At 39.2% G+C, this 25,266-nt stretch overlaps 1 protein-coding gene across 2 annotated transcripts; it reads left to right on the forward strand.

Moving 5' to 3' along the window:
* Positions 1-2,000: 2,000 nt before the first annotated feature.
* Positions 2,001-24,225, forward strand: ddi2 (DNA-damage inducible protein 2). Of its 2 annotated transcripts, XM_039755486.1 has the most exons (10): positions 2,001-2,377; positions 6,324-6,462; positions 7,010-7,288; positions 13,032-13,158; positions 14,346-14,473; positions 14,886-15,014; positions 15,153-15,256; positions 16,350-16,539; positions 18,261-18,322; positions 21,728-21,830. In XM_039755486.1, exons 1-9 carry the CDS (start codon positions 2,240-2,242, stop codon positions 18,275-18,277), a joined length of 1,251 nt encoding a protein of 416 aa, XP_039611420.1. In that variant the 5' UTR covers positions 2,001-2,239; the 3' UTR covers positions 18,278-18,322; positions 21,728-21,830. The 2 variants fall into 2 exon arrangements, with proteins under 2 accessions (XP_039611420.1, XP_039611419.1); XM_039755485.1 differs by lacking the exon at positions 18,261-18,322 and having other exon boundaries at positions 2,004-2,377; positions 21,728-24,225.
* The last annotated feature ends 1,041 nt before the right edge of the window (positions 24,226-25,266 follow it).

Here is a 25,266-nt window from a genome sequence, read left to right on the forward strand (position 1 = left end):
CGCTCGCCACCCTTGTTTACCTCACTCGAGACAAAGCCACGACTGCCCACGAGCGTCAGTACGCCAGTTGCTAGCATTCAGTGAACAACCCGCGCTATAACTCAATGTGAATTTTCACGTGATTTTGTGTTTTTTGCGTAAATTTTAATTGACTGTTGAAAAGTATGAAGGTGGCATGCGTATCTGGGACATGGCTGCTACATACCGTATGCCGAGAACGACGGTATCTACGATTGTGAAAAACAAAGACTTTATTAAAAAGTAAAGTGAGGTTACATTTTTATTTATTTCATCTAATTGCTTTTGTATGTATGTATTTTAGTATTAGGCAGTGTTTAAATTATTTTATACAACCCCATCAATGTATAATATGCCAATAGCAATAGGATTTTTTTCATGGGAACGGATTACTCATTTTCCCTTTATTTCTTATTGGAAAAATTTGTTTGGTATAAGTCAAAGGATCTGAAATGGATTAAGGACGTACACTGAGGTACCACTGTATTTGGAATTAACTTTTCGTCAATATCGCATTGAATTTTGAACAGTGTGTGGAGTTACATCGTGACAACACAACGTATAACTAACTGCCCGTGAGTGAATATAGTTTCTTTCTCTCTAATAAATAAACTGACTTTTTCGAATGTTTGTCCCTGTGATTTTTTAATTGTCATAACAAAAGCTATTCTAACGGGAAACTATAAACGTTCCCCTGAAGATGTACTACATTACCTTTCTTGTCGCCTGTTAATATTCTACATGTTAGAATTGTTCGACCACTTTTCAATACAACTAATCTTGTCCTGTTGCATAGCCCATCACTCAGACATAAATTACGCAATAACATCACGATACATCCTTCTTTCAAAAGTAATTTGGCCGGTGGAAGACCGGACGATGTTAACGGTTGTAGATATTCTATGGGATGTTGTAAGTTGATGTCTTCATCTTCCGCTTCAGCATAGTCTATTGATACGCATTTAGCCAATTTGCCTAGTAACCGATCAACAATTTTCTCGTTAATTTGTTTGACTTCAGCGTTTCTCGGTGCTAGGGTTGGCCATGTACTCATTTCGTCTGTTGATAACCCTTCCGGATGAAATTCTACAGTAAGATTTGGACATAAGTCTTCTTTTATTGGGAACTTAAAGTTAGGAAAACATAAAATTTTATAAGAGCTGAGAGCGCAGGAACTGTGAGAGGTGAGAAGACCGTGGGTGTGGACCGTTAACCGTAAAAGGTTGAGAGGAGGGCGGGACCTGAAAAAATATCTTGGCAATAGTTTCGTCTCGTGATTTTCTTTTATAATATATCTATCTGTATCTATCCATAAAATTATTTAAAGAGCTTCTTTAAAAAAGCCTATCCCTGCATTAAACCTACTCTGGATGGGATGCCAGTTTAGATCTGCCAGTCATCCTAACAGCAACCCATTCATAGACTGAGAAAAACATAGAAACTTTGCATAGAAGTGGCTGCTTGCAAAAATCATCCCGGGAATTAAGCACTTTAAGGTGACAGTAAGGTACAAAAAATATTTTTCAGGAAAATACTAAAATGTACCGGATGTTGTACCATGTTAGCCATTATGGATGTAATGAGAGCTCAACCAAAATGAAACCTGTTATTGGCTAACTAAATAGATTACAGTATGCAAGCTTTCGAGGCAACTCAGGAATTGTAATATTTTAGTTAGACAATAAAAGGTGTCATTTTGATTGACTTCTGATTTTCTTTTGGAAAAAGAAATGTATTGTTAAATTAATACAATATGCATTCACAAAACAGATACTACCAAAACTCGTTTTTGTTTGATTTAATAAGCACCTTTAATAATAAAAAGTACTATTAAAAATAATAACCGCCTACTGCATTCTTACGCCCGCTCCGCATGCTGACTGCAGCCGAGTGTTGCTGCGAACGCTCTAGTTTTGAATCACTCGTTGGTACGGGATCGCTCGAGTGCGCATGCTCTTAGTGACGTCGGCGCCCACGAGACTTCATTCGGCAGTGCGGTTACCACGAGAGAAGGCGGTCTTCCGCTTGTTGTGAAAGGGGTTGCTTGTGTGGCTGGTAGTGAAGTCGGCGGGTTGTATGTAAAAGAATAGCATTGTTTCTTGACCCAAGGAGGTCTTTGTGTTTTAACTGACGAGCCGAACAAAGGAGCATTTTTTTCGGGCGCGGTCTGGAAAGGCCAGGCGTGTAGTGTCGTGGAGTGGAAGCGGTTCCTTGAGGCGCCATGCTGGTGACGGTGTACTGTGTGCCGAAAGACCATCAAGAGATCACCTTCTCCCTTGAGGTGTCGTCCGAACTGGAGCTTCGGGATTTCCTTGCTTTGTGTGAGCTGGAGTCGGGCATCCCAGTCTCGGAAATACAGGTGAAAAGACCGGAAAGGCATCCGTGTCATTGTTTGGTGTGGTGAGGTGAGGTGAACCTCGTCTGGTTAGATGGCACTGTATGGAGCTAAAGAGGGGAATCCCAGACCGGCACTCGTTAACTTTTCCTAAATGTTAATTTCTTGTAACGCCAAAGTGCCACACTAGGCGATAAAAGAGACTTGTGACAGACTTCCACTGACGTCCCTTCAAAACGGAGGACACTGACCATACACGAGTACACGGAGTGGTTTTGGGACCATTGAAAATATAGCGAGCAGTAGCAGCTTACCCCATTTAAACGAGATACCTCACTTCGCTTACAAACGTGCAGACAGGATGTTGAGCTTTTTTCGTCCGTCATGTTTTTTTTTTTGGTTGTGGTTTAAGAAACAGTGGTTAACACATTCAGGAATTCGACTTCTCGAGAAAGATGAAAGATGTTTAAAATATGTCAGCTAAGGCCCGAAGGCGATCTGTGTATAGTTCACAAGTTCACACATGGGTATGGTTTTCTTTATTGATTTCGCATTTTTTCCGGACCCATTTCTAAACGTTAGAAAAGGTTCGTATCGTAGCCCATCGTGAAGTTCTGCGTGTTGAGCTGGAGGCGAATTACACAAAAAATGTAGGGAGCTCTCTTAATACCTTAGATTGTTTCTAATCCCTGGCATAGTTTGCACAGTATGGTGAAGAAAGGTACTTTGTAGTAGTTAGGGGTATTGTTTCACTCTTTTTGAAAACTGGTCTAGAATCGGATCATTGAGTGTAGAGGTCCCTGCGTTCTCTACGTTGATTTCTCGTTGTGTTGCTCTGTGCTAAACGTGCATATCAAGTTGACTGGAAAGTCTAAATTTGACCCTGTGTTGCTGCCTGTTCCCGGCGATGGGCTGTCGTTTTCAATGAGGTGCACATGCAAAGCACTGTTTACTGCTAATCACGTGTTTAAGCGACATTACGACACTGCCAAGCTGTCAGAAGCTGGCAACCCTAGTTAAAGCTGGCTGTTGGCGGATGTTAAAAGACTGATTACCTGCTGGTGGGGCTACACAGAAATCCTGTTCAAGTCGAAAACCAGGATGTTAACATTGGCACTTTTAAAGTTGCAGAGGCTGTGCTTTTGTTTTTATTTGACGCTTCGTTAATTGCACAAGGGAAAATAATGCAGTGCTTCACATTATCGGGTGCCAATTTGTCACAAAGCTACTGCTTGATTAGCAGCTTCAGATGGGGAAGGGGGCATGCTACTTACAAAATAAAGGCAAACTATATAGAAAAAGGAGTCCCTTTTTTGTGCAAAATATTGGTCAAGTTCAGGTTATTGCACAGAGCTGCCATTGCTGTTTTGCCTAAAGTCATTGGCTTTACACTTTTTATTCCACCATTTAAAAAGGTCCACTTAAGGAAATACTCCACTCAAAACTGTTGTGTTTTTTGTATATATGTTATTCCATGTTTGTAGTGATGGGTGAGGAAAAATACTGTTTTAATTCATGTTTTTCATGTTTAACTGCAGTACAAAAGTAACACATTAATGATTGTAAAGCCTGTTTTATACATAAATATATGGTGCAGTCTGATCAGCTAGCCAACGTTACTACAGGTCTAACCTGAACTGCAATCAACTTTGGTAATCACAGTAGACCGATCTATGCACATGTCTTTATAAACACCCTCTGGGAGTTGTGGTGAGAGGAGGAAAGCTGTATACAGAGGCCTTGTTCAGTGTTTGGTCTTCAGCGCTGAAAATGCAGTGCACTGTATTTTTTTTTATAAATCTGATGCTTTATTTTTATAAGAATATTTTAACCAATTTATGTATTTTAGTTTGTATATTTTACATTTTACAATACAATACAGTTTATTTTTGTATAGCCCAAAATCACACAGGAAGTGCCGCCATGGGCTTTAACAGGCCCTGCCTCTTGAGAGCCCCCCAGCCTTGACTCTGAGAAGACAAGGAAAAACTCCCCCAAAAAAAACCTTGTAGGGAAAAATGGAAGAAACCTTGGAAAGGCAGTTTAAAAAGAGAGAGAGACCCCTTTCCAGGTAGGTTGGGCGTGCAGTGGGTGTCAAAAGAAGGGGGTCAATGCAGCACAATACACAGAACAGAACAAATCCTTAATACAGCATAATAATAAAAAATTTTAGAAGTACGGAGCAGAATTTAACAGTAGATGATATCACTTAATAAGATTTGGATATTTTTAAGAGTCCTGGAGACCTCATCCATCAAGCTGCCTCCCCATTTGGCCATTCCACGGCTGAAATGTTGCTCCGATGAAAGGACCCCTCTTTCCCATGATTCCTGTGATCCTCCTACAGTAAAACAAATTGATCTTTTGTTGTGTTTGTTGAAGATCAGGCAAATGTGGATATCCATGCAAAACAGTGCTTTTCAGCCTGTTTGATGCTAGACACCCCAGATAGGTCATCCGCTTAAGTTTTAAAAAGAAAAAAAAAATCAGCCTTTCCTTTAATCTTTTAGAGGGCTTCTAATTGCAGTTCTAAGTTTTGCACCCAATCAAAGGAACATTTTGCTTTTGCATGCTGTAGAATTGAAATGACTGATACATAAGTGCCGTTACGAGCAGATGACAAAATGTTATACACTGCACACTACGAGAAGAATCACAGACAAGCTCTTCAAATGCCCCATAGCCTCCCCTACTCCTGATTCTTCCAGTTCTGTACCAACCTCACAAGGTTTATTCCAAAACCTCAAAACAAACGGGACTGTTAAAAGAATGTACAACCAAGAATTTCCAAGGTATACATTTTCTTTTTCTATAAAGCAAGGCAAGAAATGGGCTAGCTGGGGTATGCTGTCAAATGAAAGCAGTAAAGTCTTCCAAACTATAAAATAGTTTGAAGGCAAAAATTGTTTGACTTTCATTTTTAAATGAAAATCTCTGCACTTCACAAAAAATCTCATTCCGGCATGTTTGTACAACAAGCCAGCAGGCACTCTGTTTGCACAACGAAATATAAGAAGACGCCTGCTATTGCCGGACAGCTCGTGTTCTGGAATTTCTAGATGAGTCAGCCACCAGCAAACTTAAAACATTCCTCTTTGCGCGCTCTTCACTTAACCCTAATTTCGACAAACTTGCGAACATCCGACAAGCCCCAATTACTGTTTAAAAAGACAGATGGATGGTAAATTTAATTCTGTATTAAACACCCAAGTCTCGACTTGTTTTTGTATGAGTACTGTGCATATTCCATCTGTCACATGAACTGTATTTAAATGTTGGATATGTATTTGCTATTTTTTAATGAGTGCCATTCTGGGGAAAATGTTGGGAAGTTTACGTTAAAATTACTCCAGATAAAGGGTTTGCACTGAACAAAAATAGATGAAACTGAGCCCCAAGGCCTAACAGGTTGAATAACCTCACAGTGTATCACATAAACTACAAATGACAATCCTGGTGTCGTGGTTCAGGAGACTTCACAAAGTGCCAACTGCCTTGCTATCGAGTACCTTCACGCAATTTGAAATACCATGCATGTCCTAAAGTTGTGTCTACTTGTGCAAGCTCATGTCCTTAACTACAGGATCAACCGGTCTACCCTATGTAGCCAGAAGTAGGATGCTATTCTGGACAGCAAAGTCATAAGGTCCATTTATTTGTATCTTTGAAGACTTCTTTGACACTCTAAGATTAGCATTTTCTTGTTTTATGGTGCATACAAATAATTGGCTATTTTTAAACTTGATGAAGCCGGTTAAATAATAGATAAGATTGATAATTTGGTATACTTGCCACATAATTGCAATTGGTGTTTACACCTTAGTGACAGTAACAGTTCATTTTGTGAGTAAGTCAGAGTCTGCCCTGTTAAATGTAGGTGTGCAAAATAAAATGCATTGGATTACATAATGCAACAAAAAAAATGACCTCTAAAGTTGAGAGTAGGATGATTTTGTTTTCGTTTTCTCAGATAACGTTTGTGGAGCAGCCTCTAACAGATCCCAAGCTTCCCCTTGCCTCATATGGGCTGAAAGATGGTGACATGGTGGTGCTTCGGCAAGCCGAAAGACGATCTCCAAGTCAGCCTCCGCCTCAGCCTCCAGTTCCAGGTATCTTGTCTTGGATTTGTTTACCTTTTCTTCTTCTAGTTCTTGCATCTCTCCAGAAGATTAAACAGGTTCTATAGATTTTTTACAAATCACTCTTTGCAACTGAAGCATTTTTAAAAATGTGCATTGCTGTTCAGTTTGTGACATGTTTTCGTTAGGCATCACTAACCTGTTTCACTCTTAATAAGTGATAAGACATTTATAACAAGTCACTTTTAGGAATTTGAAAATGAAAAAGAAAAGCACTTACAATAAAATGAGTAACTGAATATGATAAGCCATTATGTTTTAAGAGTACACATCTGTTTTAAATATTACTTTATGCTTATTTCGTTTTGCTTCGCCTAAGGATACTTGTTACAGTGCATTATGCCATTAATGTCTAATTCAAAATAATTGCTTTTGTATTTATCAGTAGTGTTAAATTATTCATTTTAAATCGTACATGTTAATGTTTTTGTATCTCTCTAAAATGCAGTAACTCTTCATTAACTCTCTCCTTCTCTTGTCTTGCAAACTCCTACCCAATCTCACAAAAATGTCTTAGGTCTGCCTCGAATTGATTTCAGCACCATAGCTGTACCTGGTATGTCCAGTCAGCAGCAGCATCAGCAGCAACAGCAGCAGCCAACACCCCGGCCACAACCCCCCCGGGCTCCTCCGCCAATGCCTGCTGCTACTTCTGGCTCTAGTCCTGCTTCCTCTCCTCAAGGACTGGATGACCCTGCACTTCTACGGGAAATGCTACTTGCTAACCCTCATGAGCTGTCCTTGCTGAAGGAAAGAAACCCACCTCTTGCAGAGGCTCTGCTCAGTGGAGACATAGGTAGATATAAAGAAATGTAGCTAAGAATGGAGGAGTTATCTAAACACATACTGTTTTTCAGTAACACTGAAATGTAAAGGTTCTTTGTAAGGAACAATTTTTTGATTGCAGTGCTTTGAATGTGTTCATGTCAGTCTAATGGGGAAAAGTTTTTTTTTAATTTTTGTTGCATATTTATCATTACATTCGCTATAATGTAAAATGGTATAAGGGATGTTGACTTATCTAGAATTGTTTATGAAATATCAATTTAATGTGTCTGTCACAAGTAAGAAGCATAGATTCATTAAAAGCAGCATTGTCTGTCATTTCTGACAAATTGCACAAAAGATGCATCACACACAGGACAGCAGTACAATACCATATTATGCTGTGAGATTACAAATACAACTAATTTAAAATCTTCTTCTTTCGGCTGCTCCCATTAGGGGTTGCCACAGTGGATCATCATCTTCCATATCTTCCTGTCCTCTCCATCTTGTTCTGTCACACCCATCACCTACATGTCCTCTCTCACCACATTCATAAACCACCTCTTAGGCCTTCCTCTTTTCCTTTTCCCTGGCAGCTCTATCCTTAGCATCCTTCTCTCAATATACCCAGCATCTCTCCTCTACACATGTCCAAACCAACACAATCTCTCCTCTCTGACTTTGTCTCCCAACCGTCCAAATTGAGCTGACCCTCTAATGTCCTCATTTCTAATCCTGTCCATCCTCGTCACACCCAATGCAAACAACTAATTTCATATTCACATATATATATATATATATATATATATATATATATATATATATATATATATATATATATACACACACACACACAGTGGGTTCGGAAAGTATTCAGACCCCCTTCAATTTTTCACTCTGTTATATTGCAGCCATTTGCTAAAATAATTTAAATTAATTTTTTTCCTCATTAATGTACACACAGCACCCCATATTGACAGACAAAAAAAAGAATTTTTGAAATTGTTGCAGATTTATTAAAAAAGAAAAACTGAAATATCACATGGTCCTAAGTATTCAGACCCTTTGCTCAGTATTTAGTAGAAGCTCCCTTTTGAGCTAATACAGCCATGAGTCTTCTTGGGAAAGATGCAACAGGTTTTTCACACCTGGATTTGGGGATCCTCTGCCATTCCTCCTTGCAGATCCTCTCCAGTTCTGTCAGGTTGGATGGTAAACGTTGTTGGACAGCCATTTTTAGGTCTCTCCAGAGATGCTTAATTGGGTTTAAGTCAGGGCTCTGGCTGGGCCATTCAAGAACAGTCACAGAGTTGTTGTGAAGCCACTCCTTCGTTATTTTAGCTGTGTGCTTAGGGTCATTGTCTTGTTGGAAGGTAAACCTTCAGCCCAGTCTGAGGTCCTTGGCACTCTGGAGAAGGTTTTTGTCCAGGATATCCCTGTACTTGGCCGCATTCATCTTTCCCTCGATTGCAACCAGTGGTCCTGTCCCTGCAGCTGAAAAACACCCCCACAGCATGATGCTGCCACCGCCATGCTTCACTGTGGGGACTGTATTGGACAAGTGATGAGCAGTGCCTGGTTGTCTCCACACATACCACTTAGAATTAGGGCCAAAAAGTTCTATCTTGGTCTCATCAGACCAGAGAATCTTCAGGTGTCTTTTAGCAAACTCCATGCGGGCTGTCATGTGTCTTGCATTGAGGAGAGGCTTCCGACAGGCCACTCTGCCATAAAACCCTGACTGGTGGGGGGCTGTAGTGATGGTTGATTTTCTACAACTTTCTCCCATCTCCTGACAGCATCTCTGGAGCTCAGCCAAAGTGATCTTTGGGTTTTTCTTTACCTCTCTCACGAAGGCTCTTCTCCCCCGGTAGCTCAGCTTGGCCGGACGGCCAGCTCTAGGAAGGGTTCTAGTCATCCCAAACATCTTCCATTTAAGGATTATGGAGGCCACTGTGCTCTTGGGAACCTTAAGTGCAGTAGAAATTTTTTTGTAACCTTGGCCAGATCTGTGCCTTGCCACAACTCTGTCTCTGAGCTCTTCAGGCAGTTCCTTTGACCTCCTGATTCTCATTTGCTCTGACATGCATTGTGAGCTGTAAGGTCTTATATAGGCAGGTGTGTGGCTTTCCTAATCAAGTCCAATCCGTAGAATCAAACACAGCTGGACTCAAATGAAGGTGATCAAGAATGATCAGAAGAAATGGAAAGCACCCGAGTTAAATATGAGTGTCACAACAAAGGGTCTGAATACTTAGGACCAGGTGATATTTCAGTTTTTCTTTTTTTAATAAATCTGCAACAATATATATACCATTGACTCAACACAAAATCTCCCGAACCATGAGGACTTGAAATTTGGACTGTAGGTTACCCATGGCCCATAGGTGTTCGCTAAGAAACAGTTTTAAAAAATTTGTGGTCCAAGCATGAAATTTCTTATAGTTTTTTTTTTTAGACCCGTTTGTATGTTTGTCCGCTTTTCACAAGAGAACTACTTAATGGATTTAGCTGTTTTTTTTTTTTTCTATAATTTGCTTGAACATTCCGGTTGATTTTGTGTCTTCTATCATTGCGCTAAGAATCACAGTTCGCTTGCAGGATCAATTTATATTCGTGCTAATCCAAGACAGCGGCTGCGGGCTGAAGGGAGGGGGAAGAGTGACGTCAGGAGTATAGAGCTGGGTTGGGGCTCTCCTCACTGTCCTGTTTCACTAATACGCAGGCGGGGTCACGGGGGATGGCTAGTAATGGATATAATACCTTAGGCTTAGGTTTTATTGTAAAACTGTAAACTTTCACCATTATGTTAAATCAAAAATCTTTCATTGAGCACTAGTGAATGTGTAATACAGGTGCCTTAAAAGGAAGTAGCAGAAGAGCAATTATGTATCTTGTCTGATTAGCCTGCAGCTTGTAATGTGGAAAGCAGAAAACGTGTCATTGATTTTAGTGAAACTGGTGCATCTCCAGGAGCACTTATGGTGTCCAAGTAATAAACAAATATATCTTGATATAAAATATCAATATTCAATATCTTGATGTAAAATATCTTCTGTAGTACTGTAAGTGTTAGCAAATGGTAGTGTTGAATCAATACTAAAATTTTGACTTATGCCAGCTTTCGGAACTTAATTACCAACCTCCATGACATGGTGCACAGATGCTCGCCTCCCTGGTGTGCTCGCACTGCTTTTCTGTTTATAGCACGATGTGTGTAATCCTCAGAGCAGTGAGGGATTGTGAAATCATGATTGTGTCAAAGTCATAGCTGGTTAAGTCCTAATCACACCTTTCCAAGTTTATACTGTCAAGGGAATAGGGGGTTTTGGTGGTGGGCAGGAGGGGTTGAGTGCAAAGTTGCTGTTAATTTACAGCACTAAAAATTCTAAAATGCTGGTACTGTACTGTGTTAAAAATATATACTGTACTGTGAAACCCTAGCATGTAATACAAGAAAGTTGGATAGAAGTGGTATCATAGCGGCCCCAACTTTTGCCAGGTGGTCATTGTGTACCTGATCAGAGTAAATGGAAGCTAAATGAGCTGAACCAGGGTCTGATGCATTGTTGTCTGTGCACTCGTATGTAATAATCTTCTTATATAATACGCTACCGTGGCTGTTCGTTTTTCTGTCCAGGATGTTAAATCCCCTGTAGCTCACAAACCGTTTGAACTCTAGACCTGAAATTTGGTGCACATATACTACGTGACGTCTACTATCCGCTTTCGGGGTAATGACTGACCTCCAAGGTTATTCCTCTGTTTGTTTAATTTTATTTTATTGTATAATCAACTCTTGGCAGTGGTCAGTAGGGCGGCCATGCGACACATGCGTACGGGCACCGTTCTCATTCCTTACCACCTTCCTCTACCTCTTCATATCTTAAATCATTCTTGAGGCACATTGAAGATTTAAGTGTCAACTTAAGTGAAAAATTAAGGAAAACGTACTAAATAATTGCAACACAAACACTGATTTTTAAACAGTTTTAACGTGAAAAGATGCTGATGGAAGAAGAGAAGAAGCAGGCCTCTAGAATGGTGAAAAGAAGAGCTGCAAAGGAAGAAAAAAAATTATCTAAATGTTTGCATTTCATACATTTTGTCTCACTCGCCAAACAAATTATTCACAGGACATAGTTTAGTCCGTATACACAGATTTCTTTGCAGTTGTCAAGTTGTATATCATACGTCTTGCCGATCGGTCAACTTAATACATGTATACATGAGACATAATTTGATTATCTGACAGGCCACAATTTTCTCCTGGTAGTTGACAGTTTCAAGGCTTCCACTGTAATAGAAAAATGTAAGAGTCAGCTAACAAGTATGTTCTGTTATCAGTTGTTCTTTTAATCTGTACCAGGTCACACAAATGGCTATTTAATTTCACAAACATTTTAATTTCCAGGTGTGGAATTCCCTTCGCAAGCAGGAAGATCAACCCATGCCAAAAATAATCTCTTAATATTTGCTTGCAAGCTATTGTGGCTAGAATAGCCAAAACCAGTAGTGGAGTAAAAGTACTGTTACTTAAAAAAATATTACTAAAAGTACTAACTCAAAAATTAACCTAAGATAAAGTGTACTGAACTTTATGTAATTTATAGTATGCTTTAATGTACTGAAACAATAACCATGCAAAGATTTTCAACCCTTTAGAAAACTTTTTTTTTCCAGTAAATGTACTACTTTGAGTAAAACTGAAATAGCCAAAAAGATGGATTAAACAAAACAAAACAGTTTTTTAATACTTTTTACAGATCTTTTCAACAGGTTCAGTTATGTACAGTAAAAACGCAAATCTTCGTATTTCAAACCAAATGAACTTTGAAATACTGTCTGTCCCTAAACACGTTTTTTCCCCACCACTTAAAAGTACTTTGAATTGCATTATTGTGCAGCGGTAATGAAATATTCACCAGTATTATGAAAATGTTTCATTAACACTCCATTAAAAATACATTTAATCCAACCTATGCTGTGGAATAAATTGCATCCATGCACTTTCCAACTAGGAGTAGAGCTTAAAACATCAGTAATAAACGACCTGCTTAAACCTCAATGTACTTTATACATGCAACTTCAGCTCAGGTAACAACAGCATTGATTGTATGTTGCACGTCTGCTTAATCTGGTACTGCAGTGGTGTCAGCATCAAGCAGGTGGCTTCTTGTGGTGCTTTTTGTTCTTCTTTCAATAATTTACGATTATAATTCCTTTATTTGTACTCTGGTGGTAATTCGCAACCTCGTCTGTCAGGCTGCTATATAAATTTTAACTGCTGACTTCATTTTTTGGGTCAGGTTTATTTTTATTTAAAATATTTGTCTCGTGTGAGTTTTGTAGGTATTGTCATAAATTATAGAAGACGGCAGTTTAGTAATTTTTCCATTTTTAACCTGTACACACAGTCTTTATTTCCCTTTCAATTTTGAATTATATTTGCAGATAATGAAACTGGTATTTTTTTGTCAATAGTTTTCGTTTTGCTTGTTTAATAATTTCTGACTGACAGGCCTTTGGTGTGTTTTTTTTTTTTTTAAAATCCCATGCTTCATAACTGTAGTTCTCTTAGTTACAAATCATATGTAAAGTGTGCATTATTTACTTTTTGTATACTATTTTTAGTTATTAACTAATTTTAGTTTTTTTTTTCTTTGGCATCTTCTGAATTGCTTTTAGCTATATCCTTTGTTTGAAAATTTTGCTATAGAAATAAGTTTTGTTGTTGAATGTATCCATTAATTAATTTATATTGACTCTAGAGAGGTTTACAAAGGTGCTTCTCGAGCAACAGCAAGAAAGAGCACGGAGAGAACAGGAGAGGATTCGGTTACTCACGGCAGACCCATTTGATTTGGAGGCGCAGGCAAAGATTGAGGAGGATATCAGGTAAGAGTCATAGAACACTAACTTTATCAAAAAGTGAAACTCAGTTTGTAAAATGAGGTTTTGGAAGTAGTATTCTAGCCCATCAAGTCAAGTTGTGGAGCGTGCACTGGTATAGTGCGTTGCCGCACCCACTAAACGACGAAACAACTCGGGATACCAGTTGGCAGCCCCCAGGCAGACATGCGGTCCAGTCCCACCCTCCGGAAATGACCCTCTATCTGCCACAGCCAGGTGTTATGTGGGCAACCCCTTGGCCAGGTCCAGCCACTCGGGTACCCAACAATGAGGATCTTGCGAGCTGGATCACCTTTGGGGAAACACACCACATGGCCGTAGTGCCATAACTGACATTCCCTCACAATGCAGGTAATGTGCCTCATTCAGGACTCCATGAGCAACACAAAGTCAAACCTACCGTACCCAAGGATTTTCCGGAGAGACACAACACCAAAGGAGTCCAGTCTTCGTCTCAGGTCACGAAATAGCGTCCATGTCTCACAACCATATAGCAAGACAGGAAGTACCAGGACTCTAAAGACTTGGACCTTTGTCCTTTTGTATAGATATGAAGGTTAAAAACAGAAATTGATTAATTGTATCTTATTACAAGTTACTGTATTTGTTTAAACCAATACTCCGAAGTATATTATGTATGAAGTTCAAAAAGTAAAGCCAGGGAACAAGACTAATGTTTCTCATTTTATGTAACTTGGGAGGTTTCTTCACCTGAAGTCATAAGAAAGTTGTCCTTGATAGTTTTTTGTTAGGCAGAGTGTGTCATTGCCATGCATACGTGGGTTACTTTTACAGTGCACTACCACCTGTGTGAGGCTTTAAGCTCATCTTGCTCTTCTTCAGAGGAGACTCATCCCAATCCTGAACTATAACAATCTCAGGTAGTTCTTGCCAGTTTAGATATACTGTATGTTTTTAAAACATGACATTGATTTCTCAATGCATGCCATAACGGCTGTCTTCTGCCTTGCATTGGTAAAAGTATTCAATTTTGCTTTCAACTGTGGTTGGTGTTCCTTTTCCACTTTTAGCAGTGCAAGTCTAATATTAGGTTTTTCTGGTCAGTTTTATAAATATTGTATTTTAGAATGTCCTTGTTTGGTATTGGTCTCAAAAGAAATTAAATTCTAGCCTTTCATGGCGTATTGATAAGACTCTTTTCTTCTCTCCAGACAACATAATATTGAAGAGAACATGACTATAGCGATGGAAGAGGCTCCAGAGAGCTTTGGTCAGGTTGTGATGCTGTACATTAATTGTAAAGTCAACGGTCACCCCGTTAAAGCATTTGTGGACTCTGGTATGTATCCTCCTCTTTAACATTTTTAACAAGCATTTAGGCAGGTGTGGTTTTACAACACTTATAGTGTAAACATTATAAAGATTCAGCACCCATACAAAATGATTTTTGTGGAGAAGACAAAAATGAAATATAAACATTAAAATAAAAATAGTCATAATTTAGTTTTGTCAGCATGTTTAAAATATTGATATAGTACTGCAACGTTTAAAAATTGAGTTTTTATTAATTTTTATTTTACATTTATTAAAAAATATTTTCCCAAACCATTCTGATTAGTTCTCCCTGAGAGTACTAGTCATTAGAATCTTTACAAATAATATAAGAGAAATACAGTTAGGCTGGCTATTGTGAAAGACTATGTTGGACTAACTAAGGAGTAAACAAGAACTGGCATTTTTCCCACTCACAGGTGCTCAGATGACCATTATGAGCCAGGCTTGCGCTGAACGATGTAACATTATGCGCTTAGTTGACAGGCGGTGGGCAGGAATTGCTAAGGGAGTGGGCACTCAGAAGATCATTGGTCGGGTTCATTTAGGTAGGTGTATTTCTTTGACACTCTGACTTTATTTACGTAATGCAGAGTGTTTGGTTTTATCTGCTGCTCATAAGACAGTCTGTAATATTGTCTTGTAGTGAACAGAGTTGTATTTTAATGTGGAATGTTTTGGTTCAGCTCAGGTGCAGATTGAAGGGGATTTCCTGCCATGTTCTTTCTCAATTTTAGAAGATCAGCCCATGGATATGCTGCTTGGACTTGATATGCTGAAGCGACATCAGGTGAGTCTTTTATCTTGCAGGTGCTCTAAAATAGAGGTTGATGCAACAAGCAGTCATGAGTAACACATGGCTAGTGCCTTAAACACATTTCTATAAATACAGTATCAAGAAGAGGCGAGCAGAAGTGATGGTTAGACTCCTCTTTAGACTGAACAGTTAAGTGCTTTGAGCACCTACAGTACATTCAACTCCATCTGTGTTATTGAAAATGTATTCTCAAAATTAATATTCTGCAATTTTTATTTGGGTTACTTCATTTTTGTCTGCAGGTTTTATGTTTTGGATTTCTTATGCCAAAAATAATTTTCTCAGGATTATGATATTCTAGTAAGTGTCAAATGATTAAGCAGTTGGACAAGAAATTACAAGGAAAACAATGGCACAGGTTCAATTCCAGCCCCTTACTTACTTACAAATAATTTAGCCTACTGTTGGTTTCATGTTGCAAAGCAGTCTGGTGAAGGTTTTCATTGTGAATGGCAATATACAGTATAAAATATTGATATGTGGAAATTTGCTCAGCTTCACAGAGAAACAGAGTTTTAGAGGGACTTTATCTTTTTTTTATTGCAAATTCACTTTCAAAATCAGATGCTACTTTTTGCATAGAAATGTAGGATCTTCAAAACATTAAAGAAGAATAATCAGGCAGTCAGTCCGTCTCCAACCCGCTATATCCTAACACCGGTTCATGGGGGTCTGCTGGAGCCAATCCCAGCCAACACAGGGTGCAAGGCAGGAACAAGTCCCTGGGCAGGGCTGCAACCCACTGCAGGACACACACACACCCATACACCAAGCACACACCAGGGACAATTTAGAAACACCAATGCAGCTAACCTGTATGTCTTTGGACTGTAGGAGGAAACCCACACAGACACGGGCAGAACCCAGATCTCCTTACTGTGAGGCAGCAGTGCTACCGCTGTGCCACCGTGCCGCCCTAAGAAGAATATAGTTTTTGTGTTTCTCTTGGGTTATTTGTAATCTGTTTTACTGTACATAATGTGAGGCACTATTATTCAGAGCTCTTGACAAAGTTGCTAACCATTTTATACCACAATGGTGAAATGCATCTTGTGCTTCCCTTCAGTGCTCGGTGGACCTCAAGAAGAATGTACTGGTAATAGGTACTACAGGAACAGAAACACGGTTCTTGCCGGAGGCCGAGTTGCCAGAGTGTGCCCGTCTGGCTTATGGAGCAGGTAGAGAAGATATTCAACCCAGTGAAATTGCTGACCGTGAGTTGGCTGAAGCCTTGCAAAGATCTGTTCAGGAGTCGGGTAAGCTGAGGAAGAATGGGTGGGCCTGTCATTACTCACATGATGCCTGACTGCATGTTTCTGCATTGCATGTTCTTATGGTCTTGTCACCCTTATGTACATTCAAGGCCAGTGTTAGTTCACCAGTCAGTCATGGAAGTTACTCCTTTAAAATGTTACCTTTTAGGGAAAGGAAAGAGTGTGTTGTAGAAAACAAGAGAACCAAGGTACAGATGATAATAACATACCACTTAAAGTTTGGAATCAAACCATATAGAAGCCTGTTCTCTGTACCAGTAACTTAATGCATTGCATATTGTTCATTTCATCAGTAAAAGCTGTTGAATCATTCTTACTTCAATACCAGCTACAGTATGTATTAAGTTACTGTTGCAGTACCTGGAATGGTCTAGGTGACCGATATGACACACAAGGTAATAATGTTTAGTGGATGTGTAGTAGTATAGTGGATTTAGAAAGTATTCAGGCCCCTTCACTTTCTTCACCCTTCATTGTGTTGTAGGTTTAATTTTAAATAAATGAATTTGCCCTTTTTTGCCCATCAGTCTACACAGAATAACCCATAATGACATGGTGAAGGCATGTTTTCAGAAAGGTTTGCAGGTTTACTAAAAATCAAAAACTGAAACTCTCATTCATATCAGTGTTCAGACCCTTGTTGTGGCATTTCAAGTTATGGTCAGTTTATCTTTAAATATCCTTGATGTGTCTCGAACTTGATTGTATGAATGGTATAACATTGTTAGGTAGCTTCTTTTTTTGTTTCTGGTAACCCACCTGAGCAGTCTGATATACCTCCAAAAAAGGAATAGTCAGGAAGGGTGTGATTGCAATTGTGGACTTTCTCACAACTTTCCACTGAGAGTGGAAGTAACCTAATGAAGTGCATGGCTTTATGCCTGATGTGTGTGTTCAGCTTTTATTCTTTCAAATACAACTGCAATTATTGCTACTAACATTTTAAAAACCCTCGTACTAGTCCAGACAGTCGTAGACCCATAATAGAACCGAACCTCCAAAATTATCAGCCTTGGACAACATCTGATCTTTGTATTTTGGCTGACAAAACCATTACATATTTATAAAATAATAAGAGCAGTTTCAGTCCGGTTCACTGAATGAGTGGGAAAATAAACATAATAATTGAGCCTTTTGTGATTGTGTAAATTACTGTTACTAGAAATTCATTTACTAGAAGATTATTTCATGACTTATACTTTTTCTGAGCTCTGTTTTTGTAGATGCTTTGCAAGTGATAGTCCTCACTTGCATGACAAAATTCATAGTTACTATAGCTATAGTGTAGACTTTATCCAATGAACTGTTCTATCTTTCAGGAACTGTGTGTTCTAGTTGTTGTGTTTTATGATTTGCCCAAAAATCTCCCACTTTTGGTCTATTTGGAAAAGACTAAAGTAGTTGGCTATTGAACCATCAGAGCACTTTATCTTAAAGGTAGCAAAAGTAGGGCCCAAACAGTAAAGTGGAAAAGTGCAACACGTGTTAAGCTGTCAGCACTAATGCTGTGGACATATCCGTGGTTCTGTTACCTCAATGTGGTAAAAATGTTTATAGGCCGCTAGATATGCTTACAAGCATCTAGGATTGATGGGGCAGCAGCTGCCATGAAGCCATTCTACGAAATTCCGTTCTGAATGCTGTCTGCATGGTTTGTCATTACTAACACAATTTGCTGTGTTCTTGTTTCCTAATTCAAACAGAAAACCAGAAACACTGATGCATGCTTTGTGCGTGCTACACCTGGAGAGGGCCCACCTAGCAGGTATTTTTTTTTTTTTAATTTAATAAATAAATACTGTCTTCTCCAAAGGTTAAAACGAATAGTCTGCTGTGCCACTCACTGCTGTAGCAGGTTTATCTAACAACTTGTAACTGAAAACTGACTTTTTGGCATAGTTGTTTTTTCCCTGAGATTTATATTAAAATAAAGTCTGTCGTGGGCCAGAAGTACTTAGAAGATGGACAGTTTGGCAAGTGTGTCATTCCTTTGATCACTACTGTATTCTGTAGTGGTTTTTGATGCAGCCTGATACTTTCAATGCAAAACAGCAATAACTGGGCTCAATCTGGTAAACTGGCATGACACTGTAAAAGTTCTCTTAAACACCTCATGTCCTTCCCTCTGCCACTGCTATGGAGATGCTCCTGTTCAGAAGATTTAATTCTATACCCATTTTACTTTCAAAAAAAAAAAATAATGAAAAAGGCTCCAAGTCATTACATTTAATTGCAGGAAATTATGTTGAGTTACACAAGACCCTTGCGCTTTCTGAAATGAATAATCAGAGAGCAGAAAAAGACATTATACACACATTATAACTTTAAACATTTTTATTCTATTCTGTTGGAATCTGAAAAGGGAAATGATCAAAAAAAAAAAAAAAAATCTTTGGAAGGTAGACACACATACATTATACTGGCAGCATTTTTTTTTTGGTACATGTTTACTCAATTAAATAATGAGGAGCCAACTGACACTTTTGGGCAACACCCAAATGCCCCACCTAAGTAAGATCTACAGAAAATGTTTTGCCTAGAAACGTGTCAGTTGGGCCTGTATACATGAGACTTGATCTGAGTCAAATGCCTTGCGTTGCATTGCACAACATTCATTTAACTTAAGGTGTTTCTTAGGTGAATATTGAAAATAGCAGATTAATGACTTAGGTTGTGACGCTGTTCTTTGAGTAGTATTGCACACACCTGTCAGAAAGTGAATGTATGGACAGAACTAATCCAAACTTGAATATAGAGGTATGGATCTAAATCTAAAATCAAACCTAGAAAGGTTGACAAAAACATACAGTACGTGATGATTGCTGGTCTAGGCCCTGCATGCCAAACACCATACAAGGTTAACTGGGTGATGTATCTAAATCGACTTTGCATGTGGGGTTTTGTTTTTGTGTGCCTTGCAATAGGGACTGGATTCTTACCCTTTTTGTCCTTGATTGCCAACGTGTAGGTTATACTAATGAACATTAGTTTACCTTCAAAAACCAAATGAGTGACACAGATTCAGCGTTTGCAGATGCATAGTTAGCAATGCGGTGTGCTGTTCTCGCTTGGCCTGTTAACAATGCATTTTTGGCCATTATGCGTTTTTTTTGTGTTACACAGTACACCTCGTATTAACAGGGAGATGTGCCTTGTCCTTTGAAGCGCTAAATTTTTATTTTGGTGTTAACAAATAAAGCCGGTATATATTAAAAAAAACAAATGGTCAACTTCAAGTCTTGCCTACAACTGTTAGCGCTGCCACTCTTCCCATAAGGCTTTATGTGCCCCCACGTCCCTGAACTGTGTATACCAGTTAGAAAATGAATGGATGTACTCACTGCAATCAAAGAATGTATGCAAAGCCTCTGTTAATTTTATGGGACCGTGTAGGGACTATTAAAAGCGATTAATCTTATTGTTTCATCCCCTCTTACAAATATGTGACAGTACAAGTTAAACGATTGCACCTCATTTGATTTGTAAACAGTTAACTCTCAAAACCTGTGCAAATCTTTTTCAGAACTGACCTCATAATAAAAGTGTCAGTAACAATTGCCTTTGTTTGTTTTTAATTATAAGAGGTGATTCCTGCAGTCATGTTCTGCAATTCTCGTGTCTTTAACCTCTGAGCACTTTTAAACAAGCCCAAAAGCAAAAACGGCAGAACTCCCATGTTGATCCAGTGCCATATCATCACTGCTGCGAGCATTTTCCATATGAACTTGTACTCATTTTTTTTTCTTAATTATACTGTTCAAAGTAATTTTGTTTACATGTGGTCACGCAATCATAAATGTGTACAGTAGTGACTTTCTCTGTATTACCAGTACACTGAAAAAGCTAGTACTGTTAACGTTTTTGGACTTTGGTATCTAGTTGGTACCAAAAAATCGGTTCTTGTGACATTCCTAGCCATGGGTATGAATGAACCCCATTAGCATGTCAAATTGCACTTCTGTTAAGTAATTAATTGGCTAAAAGTGAAAGGGTGTCATAGAGAGGATGGTCAACATTGTTCATAATTACCATCAGTTTGGTTTCAATTCCCCTCCTGCACTGCCTCCAGTAGGCCATTACTGAGCCTGCCTTCTTATACTCGGGTTTGTAAAATACTGTGTGAAACATTTTTCTTCAAAAAAAATTCCAAAGATATGTTGGGTTAATTCAGGGGTTCTCAGACTCGGTTCTGGGGGCCCACTGTGGCTGCAGGTTTTTCTTCCAACCAGCCTCTATTTTTAATAGGACTCCTGTGCTAATTAAGTGAACTGTTTCCCAGATTCCCTGTTTTGAGAACAATATACAAATTAGAAAACTAAGTTTGTTAAAAAAAAGTATTAAAATGTACTAAGCAGTTATATGTATTTTTTTAACAGTATTTTCATCTTGATTGTCATTCTACTTTTCTAGGGGTTCTAATTGTTTAATTAAGTCGTTATTTACTACTTTGTGGGGCTGACGCTAAAGTAGTTGCAGCCTTTCACAAATGAGTGTTGTTTGCTTGGGTTTCTGCTCTGCTAGTTTTTAATTGTCATTATTAAGATTCAATGAAGGGAGCAAACTGCACAGAGAAAGGGTGAAATGTAATTAAAAGAGAGTTAAGCATTTAAACCCATAGCAAAACCAGAAATATTTCTAAGTTTCTTATAAATGTAAAAATCATGCTGCTGTGCTTTTCTGAATGTAGAATAAAAGATAAATAATACCAGCTAGTTAAATGAGATCAGAGTTATCAGGTGTTGTCACTGATTAGGAATCTGGTTGGAACAAAAACCTGCAGCCACAGTGGGCCCCCAGGACCGAGTTTGAGAACCCCTGGGTTAATTGGATACTGCAGATTGACCCTGTATGAGTCCATGTGACTAAATGTTCCAGTGTGCACTATGATGAACTTAGCACATACAGGGTTGGTTAATTCATTGCACTCAGTGCTGCTGTGTTAGAATGTAGCCTTTTTTGAGCCAAATACAAAATAAATGAAACTTCTTCATGTTATCCTTGTGTTATAGTGCCTTCAGAGGCTCTGGATTTCAGTCTTGTCATCCAAGAAATGTTTTCATTTCTCAATGATTACCATTTTTCAGTGCACTCTGATATTTATTGATCTTGTTCTTCTTTGTAATCTCCGGTTGTCGCTGTATTAATTGTTGTTTTGTTTTTATTTGAACAGAAATTGATGGAAATACTACCTCACCAGAATTTCCACCCCTGAGCAGAGACTCTTCGGGTTCCTATCTCCATGTGCCACAGCCCCATGGCCAAGGCCTTCAAAATCCACTGGCAGACACAGCCTCCTTTTTTCCAGATAAATCATCGCTGGTCAGCAACCCCACACCACAGGTGACAGCAAGCAATTCCATAGAAGATCATTGCCAACTTTATCTTGGGGATGCAGACCTTGGGCAGCAGCACACAAGCCAGGAAGAGAGTAATAGTTTGGTTAATCTAGACAGCAGTCTAAATGAGCAGCTTGCAAACTCCAGTAAAATACCGGACATCATACAGAATGAGTTTTCAAAGTCCCCAACTCCTGACCCTGAGATAATAGAAATGGAAGAAATTCCTGTATTAGATGACAGCTTCTCCAAATGTTTACAACCATCATTTGAAGGTGTCAGTGGCTTTCCTTCGGGAAAGGTAGATTTAGACGTAGCTAGGAAGCATTCCCTCAGTCTTGATTCCTGTGAAATATCCTGCAGTGAAGTAGCTGCAGACTCGCCTAATGACCCTTCTGCTCTTAATCCCTTGGGAGAAACGGCACTGGAAAACTTGTCCTCGGGTACAGAATCGCATAATAATATGCTTATGCAAAGTGATTTGAGTTCTGATAATGAAGTAATGCAGACAGAGGTTGCAGGAAATTCTCTAATTACAGAATCTACTGCTTTTCATCATTTTGAAATGGAAACCCAAGATATGTGTGATCAGACAGCAGGAAACATTTCTGTATCAGTGCTCAGTGATATTAAAAGGGATCCTGACAGCGCATTAATAGAATTGGAATGTCCCACAATGGAACTTGATGAGGTAAGACCCGAGCTGCTAATCCCCGACACTACTTCAGTTGAGTTACTTAGAGGTGATTTAATTGTGCAAAAAGGATGGCTGGAAAAAAGTGATGGAAACTTGACAGAGCTAGCAACAAGACCTGCACAGGTACAGCCAGAGAATCATCCTCTCCCTGAGCCAAGTCCACCTTTAGCTGCTGCTTTGTTAGAACTTCATGAGCTTTTGATTGGTAGCAGCAAGGGAGCCTCTGACTCCTTGACACCTAATACAGAATCAACTTTCCAAAATGAAAGTACGGAGGATATGAATCAAATCATAGCCAGCTCTTCACCGAGCTCATCAGACATGGATAATACAGTCATTGCCTTGGTTGATGGAGACTTTGCCAAAGCTGATCATTGTGAAACGCCTCCTTTCCATTCTGGAGGGACAGATTTCATAGAAACTGAATCTCTTCATAGAAATGAATTTGAACAGGTACAAAATATGGACATGCTAAATGTACAAACTGATGTTCAGTCCAACCTAGACCTTGAAATCCAAAACAAAGAGAATTTTCAAGGTCCACCACAACCAGAGGACTGTAGTAACGTACTGTCAACAGAAGGGCAGGAAGGGGCAAAAGATACCACACAGGCTGATTTAGAAACCAAGTGTGACATCCATACGGAAGTGCCATTAAACCTTGATATGGGCTGCCAAGATGTTTGCTTTCCTCTTCAAGATGATGCCTTAAGCCCTTCTACCAGTTGTATACCAGAGAGGTCCACTGGTTCTCCTCTTGCCTTGCCATCCATCCACATTGAGATGATCACAAGTGCTGGCTTTACTACTCGAGAAGCCATTGAGGCTCTCCACCAGTTTCCAGGCAACCCTGAGCTAGCCCTCCTCGTTCTGTTGGCCAGAAAAATCATTGTCCCATCTTAAGTTGCTTCTAACTAGAACCTCTCTAGCAGCCTCACTTGGGCTTCAAGCCAGTATTTCTGTAAAGAACACTGCATGTGTATGACCTCCACCTCTGCATGGAGCTGCCCCTTCATACTGACAATCAGACGCGCCATAGAGGACAAGGGTCAGGCCTGCCATCGTGGATCAAGGTAACTTCAGGTTAAGTGCTGTTTAGCTGCAGAAGTTGTCCCTGATTGTGTTTGGTTTTTTTTTGTTTTTTTTTTTTGATACTGCTGACTTTCCTAAGTAGGACACTGTCGGCTCAGTCTCATTGCTTTGAACAAAAGAATTGGCAACATCAATGTCGGCTCACCCCATTGTTTTGGAAGAACAGAAGTTCTTCAGATAGAACCTGAGGGAGAGTGGTGCTGCTGTTGTAGACATAGTGTTGGTCATCCAGGAAAGACATGGAGAATTCAAACTTTGTGACCGCAAATCTTTCCAAATGGCCAAAACAAACTGCGTGTCTAACCAAGGCTTTACCTCAGTTTAGGGTTTTTTGTGGTTTTGCTTTTTATTTGTGCCCATGACAACATGGCCTCAGGTGGCTCTTTATATAAAGAAAAAGAAAATGAATTGGATATATTTATCATTGCCTAATCCAGCCTTTTATTCATTTTTTAAGTATTGATTATAAGCAAATGAAATTCAGGTCATTTTAATCCTCCCAACGGTCTTGTATACACAGTAGAATAAAAATGCTTCTTTATATTTTTCATTTGTATGTGTCTTGATTTTGGAAATTTGTTTGTTTTTGTTTTTTCCCTTCTACTGTAATTGGAAAGAAGAGTGTAGGCAGGGTAGGGATTTTTAGAGGGCCAGTGTTTGCCCTGACTGACTCGAATCCAGGAGCATTTTGCAAAATATACAAAATATTTTACCTTTATTAAAAAAAAATAAAAAAATAAAAAAAAGTGAATAGCAACTTTAGTGTCATGAACATCAAAAAATGACCAATTTACAGACGACCCCTGAAATTCGTGGGGGTTACATTCCTAGAGCACCCGCGAATCGTGAAAAACTGCAAATTTTGGATGTGGTCAAAATGCCTATTTTTATAGTTTAAACCCTACGTATGCCCCCAAAACGCTTTAATTTCATTTCAAAGTCCGCTTAATAAATCTCTCTATTATATATAAAAAAAATCTCTAGACTTTTTTCCTGCAACAAGACGTGATCTTTTGAAGAGAGACAGAGAGACACTTTCATGTTCCGCGAGACGGTCAAGTCACGTCATACTTGCAACCTTTGTAAGAAAGTCCCGTGATACCCATGGAGAGCAGGTTAGAGAAAATGGAAGTAGGAAAATTCGAAAGTCTCCAAAAATGAGAGTAAAGATCGCATTAGCACAAACAAACAGAAAATATTACACGGTGAAAATAACAGAACAGAGAAAAGAGGTCACATAGAGCTTGAGGACAAAATGACAGGTGCTATACAGGCTTTTAAACATTCGAATCGCCACCCGAAATGCCGATCACACGGAACGAAATCAGCAGCAACAAGCCATTAGTTGATCGAGCAAAGAGGAGTTAAAAAATGTGTTTCCCATTGTATCACCGTTTAAGAGGGGTTTCGGAGGAGTGGCCTGATCTCCTGGAGGGTGTGTTCAGTCCCCCTCTTCACAGTGGCACGTAGCACTGGCAGTGGGGAGGGAAAGGGTAGGTGAGCAAAGTGCTGATCACGTGGCAAAACAGCAGCAGCAGCAGCAAACCAACAGCTGATCGAGCAAAGAAGTTTAAAAAAAATAAA

The sequence above is a fragment of the Polypterus senegalus genome, chromosome 6, assembly GCF_016835505.1.
Source record: "Polypterus senegalus isolate Bchr_013 chromosome 6, ASM1683550v1, whole genome shotgun sequence".
In the NCBI taxonomy this organism is placed as follows: domain Eukaryota; kingdom Metazoa; phylum Chordata; class Cladistia; order Polypteriformes; family Polypteridae; genus Polypterus; species Polypterus senegalus.